The 13,011-nt window shown below is 39.7% G+C and overlaps 2 protein-coding genes across 3 annotated transcripts in view; one reads left to right on the top strand and one right to left on the bottom strand.

Moving 5' to 3' along the window:
• LOC129857050 (acyl-CoA-binding domain-containing protein 7-like) overlaps positions 1-13,011 on the bottom strand; it is a 44,429-nt gene that overhangs the window by 30,885 nt on the left and 533 nt on the right. Inside the window, exons 2-4 of one of the 2 annotated variants that reach the window (XM_055924951.1) lie at positions 10,947-11,064; positions 10,565-10,627; positions 6,147-6,453 (exon numbers count right to left, since the gene is read on the bottom strand). In XM_055924951.1, coding sequence (XP_055780926.1) covers positions 6,386-6,453; positions 10,565-10,627; positions 10,947-11,064 — 249 coding nt within the window. In that variant the 3' untranslated portion in view covers positions 6,147-6,385. Of the gene's footprint in view, positions 1-6,146; positions 6,454-10,564; positions 10,628-10,946; positions 11,065-13,011 lie in introns of those variants that run through there. The other variant, XM_055924952.1, reaches the window with a different exon arrangement.
• Positions 1,855-13,011, top strand: part of LOC129857053 (ribonuclease P protein subunit p38-like) — a 14,062-nt gene continuing 2,905 nt past the window's right edge. The window contains exon 1 of the mRNA XM_055924956.1: positions 1,855-1,944. The gene's annotated coding sequence lies outside the window, so the exon portion shown is untranslated. The remainder of the gene's footprint in view (positions 1,945-13,011) is intronic.

Genomic DNA, 13,011 nt, shown 5'->3' with positions numbered 1-13,011 from the left:
TTGTTCCTCGTTAGTGTGTCCTTTTTCCCTGTAGTTGCTCTGCTGTTGTCATCACGTTCATAGAAGCTAGTTTTCACTCTGCAATGATGGCATTTTGAAACAATAAAATCCTTCTCAAGTTCTTCGGAGTTCCTTTCATTTGCTGTTTTGTCTTTGGGGAATCTTGTCTCTTCATTTTGTTCATCAGTCGATCATACCTTTTTTTGTATTTCTTAGCTTTCCGTAAAGCATTATCAAGTTTGACATTTGTCATACTAAGATCTCTGTATGCTTTTGAGCGACCTCTTCCAACCTTCTTCCTTACAGCAAGTATTCGACTTCTCATTCATGTTGCAGACGATGAGGAAGGGGTATCAGGGTGTGCATCAGGGCAGGTAAGTTAGGGGCAGGTATGTTAGCCTCATGTTCTGGCTGCAAGTCATCTGGTGACTGAGGTGGTGTGTTGCCTGATAGTTGGTCTTCTATTCCGTTGGTTACATTTCCATTGTCTTTTCTTGTTTCTTTGTTCTCGCTTTGTAAGCTCAGAGATAGATTTCACTTCTCCCTTTTCTTTTTTCTTCCAGTATCTCTCCCTGTCTTTTTACAGATGTTCCTGGTATTGTTTCTATGTCTGTGACCTCTGTGCAGTTTTATGTGGCATCTTCTAAAAATAAAGACATACTACTTAGTTTTCAACTTGTGCACGCACACCTTGGATCATTTTCTAGATTCAATTAATTTAAAACATGATTAAATAAGCCAAAAGTAAAAAATATTTTAAAAAGGTAAAGTAAAAACATAAGATAATGGATTTGTCATTTCCACCACTTTCTGTCATTTCCACCACACTTAAGTTTTCGATGGAAATGACATTTCTACAGTTTCTGGAGAAAATTGACAGACATTTCTACAGTTTCTGGAGAAAATTAACAGACAGCATGCTTTGATTAGTATTACAGCTAGCATGTCGTTTACACTAAATACATAAAATATAAAAACAATTCAAAAGTTCTACCACAAATTAAAGAAATTATAGCCTGTTTGTAAATGACTGACAACTAAAATATTCTCTACACAAGCAATATTTTGCCTCGATTTTTCTTCAACTTCTGGACAGCACAATATGTTTCCATGGTAACTAAATTAACATTCTCTTAAACTTTATTAATGAGGAATTTGTCCTCAGTGGTGGAAATGACACCACTCCCAAAGGACAGGTGTATTTTGTGTAAAAAACAATATAAAGGGCATACTCACAATAAATATAGATTTTATTTAATTGACTTTCTGTCGTACATAACATTAATAATTACACATTATATAATGTTTTCTCATAGAAAAACATAGAAGCTTAAGTCTGTGTCAAGGGCAAAAAGGTGAAATTGAAGTATAAAATGAATCTGAAAAGTAGCTAAAAATATTTGAGAGGTGTTTAAAAATAGTATGGGGTGATTCCAGTGTGAACTTAACATACAAATACTTGTTTTATTTTTTATAAAATCCCCAAAATTGACCCGAGGACATGGAAGTGCCCGTAGTTGCAGAATCACCCAAATTAGGAATTATTAGAAATTGTTAAATCCACTATATGATCCCAATGACTTTGATAGACATTTCAATTGTTCTTTTGTTAGTATATTATACAGCAGATTTATGGAGAATTGCTGTGGGAGTGCTATTTCTATCCCGTCACTACTCCTCATTCATCCATACTGTGTGTGTCCCATGATTGCAGTTTTGGAAATAAATGAACCATCCATTACTCTTTCCTGTGTTGACTCACTGACTTTAGGGACGGGACCAGGAAGGTCACACTTACATCATTCAAGAAGATCGAAATGCATATTCACATGAATGTGATTGGGATCACATGGTTGGTATGCATGCAGCATGGACGTTTGACCTGTAAAACGTGAAGAATTGTCATTCACGATTACCAGTGATGATAGCATCATTTATAATACGGTAGGCCTAATTTGGTGTTTTACCAATTCAAAAATAGATCATTTTCCTTTAGTCACTTACAGTATGTGTAGGTATAGGCATTCATGCAATTTGGATGATGCATTGTCTGTATATTCTAAAATTATTGCATTGTCTGTATATTCTAAAATGATTTTATACAAATAGGTTTTGTCGGTACCAAATTTCATTCAGAAATGATGGCTTAATAATAAAAATGGTGTCCGGTAGGCTACCTACAATGGCACTATCCCACTGGTTGCAATTGAAAACAATGCCGATCTTCTCCACACACAACGCATTAATTACACAAATTTAAAAAATGTTACTGCTACTACGATCAGTGAAATGTAGGCTAAACTGACAAAGGAGTGAAGAGCAGAAATCTCAACTAGCAAATCGCAGCAAGGAAGATGTGTGTGCGCGTTCACGCGAAGGAGGGGAGAGAGAATTTTACGCGCCATTGTAAAAACGAAACACTTACATTTACTCGGGTCTGTCCACGGGATTTGTCGTTCCGCTTCTTGGCTTGCCGATCGAATAATTTTAGTTTTTAAAGCGGCCTCTGGTGGTGCAAGATTACTGAGGTATAAAATTAACGGATGCTTCTGGGAGTAAGCCATGTTGACAGACGTCTAAATATAGGCATAGTTAAAGGACTCATTCAAAGATATTTATAAAGATATTTATCCCTTTCTCGCTGTCAGCTGAGTCTTCTTCTATGTCAAGGCGGTCCGCAAACAATCGTTTAAGTGCATGCCGCCACCTACTGTGCGGGAATGTAGGCACAGAGCAAGAGCTAGGTATTCTTCTTTGGGTTTTATGGCGAACTACACTCAAAAGGTGAAGTGTCGCCCTCAACTGGACTGGGGGTAAAATAAATGACTAAATAAATACTCTAGCCCATGAGAGGGCAGATATGTGTGAGAACAACAAGCAGACTCCATTATAAAATTGTTTTTCTCCAAGTTTCCGAAATGCCACTTATCAGTAAATTCGTATCAACATAAACATGAAACTTCAAATCGATCAAATTAAACATTGTAGCAAATTAGAAATTTAATTTGTTTTTTTTATTTATTTGTATGTAACCTTTATTTAACTGTTGACCAAATTCGACATTCTCTCATTGACCTCGATTTTTTTTAAATCCCCAATTCCACGGGTTAACACTATTTTCGCACTGAGACTTTAGAGCGGAGTCAAGCCTCTTGCTTCCTCGCTGGTTATATCCAAGATGAGTTTATCTCTGTGCTTCTTAACTAGTGGGCCGGTCCAGCCAGGAGAACTCAAAATGCAATATATCAGCCAATAACATATGTGGGGAGGAAATTCTTTGTAACATATTCCCTTCACAAACCCATCAGATTTGTCCTGGACATTTGATGATGTAGAACAGTGAAACACATTTTCTTTAACAATATATATTTTTAAACCAAAACACAACAGCCTCAAGAGTTCTAAGAAATGTTCAAAGCCAAAACATTATGGCCATGACAAAACATTATGGTCATGACAAAACATTATGGTCCTAAAGGCTTCTACCAGTGCCCCCCTCCTCCACTACCTTTCCCTTTACTCCCTGTCTTCTCCTCTTCCTCCAGGTCAAAATCAGAATTACTCTCATTCTGACGCTCCTCCTCCTCAGGGTCATAGTTCCACTGTCGCCTGCTCCTCCGCTCTCCCACCTCCACTCCCTCCCCACTCTCCCCTTGGTGATAGCGTGTGACGAGGTTCTTGAGGCTGACGTTGTGGTTAAAGCTCTTGACGCAGCACTGGCATTTGAAGGGCTTCTCCCCAGTGTGGACGTGCAGGGAAGACTTCAGCTGGCTGGCCTGGGCAAAGGAACGCTGGCACATCTGACACCTAGCAGGAGCAGAATGTAATGGAAAACACTAACACTTTTCAGTCCACATTCAGCTGATAATACAACAAACAAAACATACAATTTCAGAGGGAGATGTGTTCAGTATCAAACTAACAGAGAATGCGGTATAAAACACCTACCTGAAAGATTTGTTGTCACTGTGACTCAGCTCGTGCTTCTCAAGCTTGCTAAGTTGGGGGAATTCCTTGTAGCACGTGTTACAAATGTTTCTTGGGCTCATGCTCTCTGAGATGGTGGTTCCGTTTCAAGATGTTGTAAAATCCACAGGGGCAATTGGAGCACCTATAGTGCAACTTTTTGACCCTGTCGTCGTCCTTCTCGTGGTTCCGCTTGTCTTCCCTGGCCTTGAAGTGCTTAAAGCAGAACTTACAGGAGTAGACATGCTCTTGACGGTGAAGCCTGTGGTGATGCTTGAGGCCAGCTTCATCCACGCAGTGCTTCCCACAGACAGAACAGCGGAACAGGCTCCTCAGGCTGGCCATCACACACACAGCTTCTTGTGTCGGCGTGGAGTGTAGGCTGGCTGGCTCACCTCCGGCTCCACTGAGGGTTCCCACTCAGATTTAGCCTGCCGCTCCTCTCTGCTGGGCAATCCCTTCATCTGCCTGTCTCTCATCTCCTTTCTCCTCCTCTAGGTACAGAGCCCTTTCCTCCCTGTTGGGTGCAGTGTCTGCATCACTGTACTGTAGATCCTCAGTCACCAGAGAGCCAGTCAGCTCCAGTTCCCCCTTCTCAAACACCATGGCAGCCAACAGCTTCTTCTCTTCCTCGCTATAGGAGGCAACACTTCTAGTCTCCTGCTTCACAGACCTGTTCCCCTCCATCCTCAGGGAACAGCTGTCGTCTACGTCTCTGTATTCACACGGCAGGACCACTGACACTTCACTCACCTAATCAAAGGAAAACAGAGATCAGTGTTATTGGCTACATGATGAAGTGTGTTAGGTTTCAGCATGCATATGAATCAATCTCATACAGCAGCATCATAACCTGTTCTCCGTGGTTCAACTCATCTGAGCTTCTGGGCTGAATGTTCACGCACTGGTCCTCCTCAATGGACGGACAACATTCTTCAGTGGCACTGCTGCCATCTGGCCTATCAACAGTGACTGTGTTAATACCCTCTCCTGACCAACCATGATGTATGTCCTCCATGGCTCCCTCTTAACACAATAATAAAGAATTGGAAAACATGTCCGTTTATATGGCTTGCCTACATGTCGTGCATAGAATGCCCACTGATGGGACATACCTTTTAATCTTACTGCTTGACAGTTCCATTCTCTCATAGTCCCCTGGGAAAATGTTCTGAACATACTAGTAACTTTCTGAGGTCGTCAGTCAGAGTATTGGCGTCAATGTTCAGGGCAACTAGCCATAGTCTCAATCGGTCCGGATCTCTCAATGGAAGTTGGTGAAACATTATATCTGACCCAGTCCTTGTGTTTATGGAAAGTTTTTACAGTACAGTCACGAACCGTATTGGAACAGGCGATGGGGTCCGTCGATTTAACGCAAGTCTCAGCACACTTAGCTAGCTCGCTGACTTACTTGCTAACGTTCTTCTGTGGTACCGTTGCTGTCTGGCCAATCAACAGTGACGGTTTTGAACCCCTCTCCTGAACAACCATGCTGTCTGTCCTTCATGGCTCCGTCTTGTCGACCTATGTGTTTACATACATAATAAAGTAGAAAACATATGTCCATTTATATAACATAGCCCAAATCTTTTCTATGGCTTAAAGCTAGCTAACTAAACTTCAGTAGCAAGCGACATTTCATTGCATACCAGCTAGCTACAACAGAGATAATGGAGGAATGGAATTTCCATACCGTCTTTGCTACAAAGACACATAAACAGGAAGTGAGGCACAAGTCCGTTCCAGAAATGTGATTTCCAGGCAACCAAGTAAATTAAAGTTCCTAGCTGCAACCTAGGTAAAAAAAATAATGACTGTTATTTTCAACCTAGGCTGTAAACTAGCCCTGCAAGTCTTGTGGTGGCCAACAGGGCTTAATAGCAGAGATATTTATAAGGAGGGCCGCAGAGCTATAGGTAGGACTTTACTTGTCTGAGTAAGTGAGTGAGAGAGAGTTACCCTTTAAAGTCATTAATTCTTTATTTGATAAAATAATGTTATGGGAAACACTGTTCATTATGTTTTCATGCTTAGTGAGCTTTTGTATTGTTAATGAATCACTCAGTGTTGATATCTCAATAGTGTGTGTGTGTCATCTTTAGAGGTAAGAAGACAGGAACATATAAAATATTGCCCTCATTTATCATCATATATCTACAAATAAAATAGACTGAGCGTAATTTAAAACAATATTTTATTAAATCATAAATTCAACATCCCAAAAGTGCATACGGGTTGATATCAAATAAAAACCTCCACATTTTAAAAGTCAAGAAATTTCAATCTAAGAAGAAAAAATGAATCATGTTTCTAGTGCAGTAGCTTCTCATAACCTATGGCTTGTGGCTGAATGAGATGCAGCTCTCCTCATAATAACCTATTCTAGTCACACCCTGGATACGACTTCATCATCATATTAGTATTTGCTGATGATCTCCTTAGCAAGTGTGATGTAAGCTGTCATGGCATCCTCCTTGGACATACCTATAAAATAAGAACACAAATACAACATTTACATTTTTTATTTAACCTTTATTTAACCAGGAAAAGCCCATTGAGACCCAGAATCTCTTTTTCAAAGGAGACCTGGCCAAGAAGGCAGCAACAATCAATACATTACAGAATTAAAACATACAACCACATGATTCAGCCTAAAGAAAGCACATACACTCCTCCGTAACAGTCTCCCATCAATATTTTAAATTAATTCAGTGGCACTAACATATCTAGATGAAGCATGGATTGTAGATTATTCCATGCATCTGGTGCACAAGATGAGAAGGCAGTCTTGCCTAATACTGTGAATGTCCTGGGGACTTTAAGTAGCAACCACCTAGCAGACCGGGAATGGTAACTGCTGGTGGTGAAGGAGACCAGACTACAGAGGTAAAGAGGGAGTTTACCCACAAGGGCTTTGTTGATGAACACATACAAATGGATATTTTTGCACATATAAAGTGAGGTCCAAAACACCATTTGGTACAATGTGCAATGGTGGGTGAGTGACTTGGCATTTGTAATAAAGCGCAAGGATACATGATAAACAGAGTCCAGTCTCTGTAAGACGGAGGAGGCTGTATGCATATACAACAAGTCACCATAATCAACTACAGAAAGAAAAGTGGCCTGAACAAGCTTCTTTCTAGCCAGAAGCGGGAAGCAAGCCTTATTACTAAGATAAAAACCCAATTTAAATTTAAGCTTTGTCACAAGATTATCCACATGAACTTTAAAGGACAACTTGTCATCCAACCAAATACCTAGGTATTTGTAGGATGACACTTTTCAATGGATAAGCCACCAGATGTGAAAATGCTAACGTTCTCTGGCAGAGTTCTAGCTCTGGTAAAGGTCATTAACTTAGTTTTTTGTATATTCAAGAACAGTTTGAGGCCATAAAGGGAGGCCTGCAGTGACTGAAAGCAGTCTGGAGCTCTTCAACAGCCTGAACCAGAGAAGGAGCACATGAATATATAACTGTATCATCTGCATATAGATGTAACTTTGCTGGTTGCATCCAATTTCCCAAATCATTAATACAAATTGAGAACAATACAGGAGCTAAAATGGAACCCTGGGGCACACCTCTATTAATCTCAAGAAAGCTAGACTTGTGATGGTCAGTATATACAAATTGTGTTCTGTCAGAAAGATAGTTCCTTAACCAATTTACTGCCCCTTTACTGAGACCAATGTTTCTGAGTCTAGCTAGCAACAATTCATGGTCAACTGAATCAAAGACCTTTGATAAATCCACAAACAGAGCAGCACAATGTTGCTTTTTATCAAGTCCATTAATGATGTCATTTGCCACTGCCATAGCTGCAGTTGTGGTGCTGTGTCCCGATCTAAAGCCAGAGTGAACCCTGCTCAGTATGTTCTTTCAATTAAGAAGTTTAACTGAGTTCACTAGGGATTCATAGAGTTTGGCCAGGACAGGGAGTTTAGAGATAGGACAATAGTTATTAGCATCTGAGGGATCTCCACCCTTTAGCAGTGGGATGACATAAGCTGATTTCTAAATGCTGTGTATGAATTGGTCATGAGACTCAAGTTGAAAATGTGAGCCACAGGTTCAGTAATAATACCAGCTGCTATCTTTAAGAGGTAGGGGGTCCAGGTTGTCTGGACCTGCAGACTTTTTACTGTCTATAGCCTTTAGTGCTTTATAGACCTCAGTATAAGAAACAGGCTCAAAGTTAAAATGGTTCACATGAGGGCCTATATCATAGTTGACTGTAACAGAGGCCTGGGACCCACCATTATCAAAAAATGAACCAGCAGATATGAAGTGCTTGTTAAAACCCCTACAATATCAGCTTTATCCTTCACTTCATTAGAATCCATCATTAAATGGTCAGGAAGGCCAGAGGATACATTAGAACCTGACACTGATTCGATTAGCTTCCAGAACTTGGTAGGGTTGTTTAGGTTCTTTGTGACTGCATTTAAATAGTAATCTGATTCAGATTTCCTGATCAATCCTGTGCATTTGTTTCTTAGCGCTCTGAAGTAGGTCCAGTCAACAGGAGCATTTGTATGTCTAGCTTGAGCCCAAGAGATATCTCTTTCTAATACATTCTGCCAAGTTATCTAAAAACCAGGATTGTTCCTTCCACATTTCTTCACAGGGGTATGCTTATCACAAATCTTAAATAAAAATAGTCCCAGGCAGTGTCAACATCGGGAATCAGACTTACTGTCAATATTATGGTACAGATCATGTAAGAACGCTTGCTCATCAAACTGTCTAAAATGTATTTTAAAAATATAACGGGGTTTGGTGACTTTTGTATTTCTAACAGGCAATTGCACAGTGATCACTGACATAATTACAGAATATCCCAGTCGATGTGTATTTGTGAGGGGTATTCGTTAGAATAGTGTCCAATAGCGTTGATTTGTTAGGTGCTCTGGGATTCGGTTTTGTAGGCGCATTCATTAATTGAGCGAGATTCAGAGAGTCACACAGTTCTTTAAAAGAGTCAGATACAGATGTATGCATGTCCCAGTTCAAATCTTCTAAAATAATGAATAGTCATTTAACTTGTGCAGGACATCAGAAAGAGCGTTTAGTGCGTGTCCCGAAGCCGGTCTGTAGCAGCCGACTACAGTGATGTGGGAGGCCTTATATATATGTTCACTTTAACAGCAAGCAATTCAAAATGTTTGGCTTTGGTAGTCGAGAGAATTTCAGAGGTGTTAAACTCGGATTTAACATAAATTGAAACCCCTCCTACTTTACTAATCTGATCGTTCTAAAAAACCGTGTACCCATCAATAGAAATCGAGTTATTTGACACAGATTTCTTTAGCCAAGTTTCTGATAAAACCATTACGTCTATTTGTCGTTTTGGCCCATATTCTAATCATGTCTATTTAAAAATATATATTATTCTGACATTAACATGCAAGAGCCCAAAACCTGCTCTGTTTTTAAGATCATAGGGAGTCGGTAAAGATTGCATGGTATCTACCGGCCCAGGGTTTGGTCGCACATTACCAGAGATCATCAATAAAAGCATAACAATATATCTCAGTTGCCCAATACGTGAGGACTTGGCGGAGCCAGCACCATTGTCAATAAAAAGAACCGAGTCTTTCGACACAGAAAAAAAGTAATTCAATAGTTTGAGATTTTGGAAGTATGCCATCAAGTGTAGGTCCAGTTGCGTTTGAGAGTGGTACACATGTAATTGCAGAGAGAGACCAAGTTCCTGGTGGTATTGACATGATGGTCTCGTCGGAGTGTTTGTAAATTGTAGGGCATAAAGCGAAGATAATTCACTCACCCATTGATCATTCAGCCTATTTAATCCAGGATGGCATTGCGTAAAGAGCAGGCACAGTAACAGATACATAATCCCGGTTTTAGAGGTATTTCAGCACAGGTGTGCAACGACCAGTAGACGTTGTGTATAACAAGGTAGACTTTCCTTGTTTTCGATAACCGCTTCTCCGCTCCTAGTCTTCAATGCGCACCTGCGCTCGCGTAGCAGGCCTTGCGCGCAGACAGACGCTCCTGACATAGCGAGCTCCAACTCCAGAAAGGTGTAATAAAAAATAAAGGCCTTCTCTATCCGAAATCTTTGTATAAGTAAATGTCGTAAAATAGAGACTGAGATATAAAAATAAGCTGTTATATACAGCATCCACCTTCACATAAAAAGTATGTGCTTCCGTAAACAGGACCAGGGTCATTAAAACATAAAAACTCTTAAAACTCTGCTCTCAAGGATCACACATACAAACGGACAGACTGATTGGCTACCATCTTGGATTCTTGCCACTGTAAGTCTGGTAACATACATTCAAATTAGAGCAAAATCATCACACATACACACACTCTCGCTCACTCACGCACCTGTGTACATTCAATTAAAAGTGTTGGTGAATGGTGATTGCAGCCTTCAATGCCAAGTACAATCTCTAGATGGGGGTTATCATTACCCCTTACTGTAGCATTCTGTTCACTAAATGTTCATCACTCGATTAAAATGTTCCAAAGACTGAAACAAGGGTAGAGGATGGAGGACTAGTGTGGAGGCGATTCCTTTTTTACATTCTGAGAGAAGACAAAATCTTTTTATTTTACCTTTCCTAGAATCCCAGGCCTCCCACTTGACTTTTCCCTTCATGTCTAACATGCCTGGTTTGTCTGTGGAGAACAAGAGAGGACAGTATTTAGGACATCAGTGGTGACTGGTAAAAAAAATTAAGAGAACTTCAGAGGAACCAGACCAGATTGAAGGTTTTATGTTCTATTGGCCTACCAGTACTAGTGTGGGTATCTGATATGGCCATTTTGGAAAGCAGTTTTCTGATATCTGGGAGATGAGCGCCCTATCTACCCAGAATTTGTTAAAATAATTGTTATTCTCTCCATATAATTGTAATGGTGCTTTCACTTGTGTATGTTCTGTACAATTATGTATTTCAATTAGCATGTTTTAAATGGCACAAAGAAAATTACATACCAATGTTGATGTCTCCAAATATGGCCTGCTTATACAGACCATACATGTCCAGCAGCTCCTGGTCTGAAGGTCTGGACTTCACCTTCTTCACATCATCTGCTACTCGCTCAAACTCTGCCTGCACGGAGAGATGGAAGAATGGAGGGAAAGGGACAGATGGGAAAACAATACAGCACAGAAACTCCAGAATGTAACCTAATCTACAGCCTATTACTGCCCACTACCGAGCAGCCAAACAGTGGGTCCTTATTCCATTTAGAGCTGTCGATGCCAATTTGTTTGCATGAATAATCTACTTTACACAGATCTCCAATCAAAAAAAAAACAGCAAGGCTAAATGGGACAATGGGCACATTCATCTAATCAGAAAGGAAACCCCCAAACTAATTTCTGTTACACATGCAGTTTTAATAAAACCAAAATCATTTTTGGTTGTACATTCATTCAATCTGACTACAGTGTAATGTTAAGTTGGCCCAAAACCAACCCGAAGAAAGTTGACACTGTAAGATCATCTGGTTGTTTCAACTTTCTTCTGGTTGGTTTTAACTTTCATCTGGTTGGTTTTGGGCCAACTTACACTGTAGTAAGATCAAATGAATGTACAACCAAAATAAAAAAGGGATGTACAGTGCATTTGGAAAGTATTCAGACCCCTTCACTTTTTCCACATTTTGTTATGTTGCAGCCCTATTCTAAAATTGATTAAATAATTTCACCCCTCATCAATATACACACAATACCCAATAATGACAAAGTGAAAACAGGTTTTTAGACATTTTTGCACATTTATATAAAAAAAAACAGATATCACATAAATATTCAGACCCTTTACTCAGTACTTTGTTGAAGCACTTTTGGCAGCGATTACAGTTTCGCGTCTTCTGTATTTATTTAACTAGGCAAGTTAAGAACAAAATAGAACAAAATCTTATTTACAATGACGGCCTTCCCCGGCCAAACCAGGACAACACTGGTCCAATTGTGCGCCACCCTACGGGACTCCCAATCACAGCCGGTTGTGATACAACCTGCAATCGAACCAGGGTCTGTAGTGACGCCTCTAGCACTGAGATGCAGTGCCTTAGACCGCAGTGACTCTCGGGAGCCCCTGTATATTTGACCTGTGACTCTAGGTTTTTAATACAATCAGTTGGTTAGATTTATTTCCCCCGTTACTGAAATAGTTGTTCCTGTTCAAATGGTTTAGGTTGTCTTTTTTTTAATCAAGTTTACAACCCTGACAGTCATTCTGAATGTAGGTTGCGGGTGAATAAAAATTCCAACTATTGGATATCTTAACTCTGGCTGGATTACAATAAGAACTACACATCACTTTGCAAGCCACCATAATGTGACTTGCAGGCCTAATGTGGCCTGTAAACCAGGAGTTTCTTAACACCACTGTGGTAGGGTAAAACGAGGCCATCAAAGTAAGGCCTAATGATATGTGTAATGTATTGTCAAGTTTAATTTTAATGATAACATTCAGCTAGGTACTTATTTGGTGAAAGCCACAGGCCTTTAAAATGAAATAATTCAACAACAATGTCTCTGTCACTAACAAATATAGTCATGGTTGGTAACTCTACCATTCCCTCAAAAAGAAAAGGCACCATGTGAAATATGCAAATTAGGCTTTAAACTCAAAACCCAGTGTAACAGTGTTTTTGTTTAACACTAATTGGAGTTAACACTTGATCAACACTAGTATTGAACAGAAATAACACAGAGTTCATTATCTCATAGTGTTACATTTGAGTAACACTGACAAGTTTAATGCAGTGTTCATTTTTTACACTTTCGGAGTGTTACATTTAAGTGTTATTAAAAAAGTACTTTTTACACTCTGTAGAGTGGGACCATATGTACTCTGAGAAGATGATAAAATGAACTTTTTAAGTGTTGATTTAACGCTGCAAAATGTGCTGTGTACATAGTGGGAGCAGCACAGAAACAACATTATTGCTTAATTATAATAAGTAGTACATGCAATGTTTAATTCTAATAGGTTACAGTAGCCTAGCTATTATTGGTCTTGGAAGCGTGACAGCACTGCATACTT

This window comes from Salvelinus fontinalis, chromosome 6, assembly GCF_029448725.1.
Source record: "Salvelinus fontinalis isolate EN_2023a chromosome 6, ASM2944872v1, whole genome shotgun sequence".
In the NCBI taxonomy this organism is placed as follows: Eukaryota; Metazoa; Chordata; class Actinopteri; order Salmoniformes; family Salmonidae; genus Salvelinus; species Salvelinus fontinalis.
The sequence above is the reverse complement of the archived record's forward strand: the minus strand, read 5'-3'. Positions and strand labels throughout refer to the sequence as shown.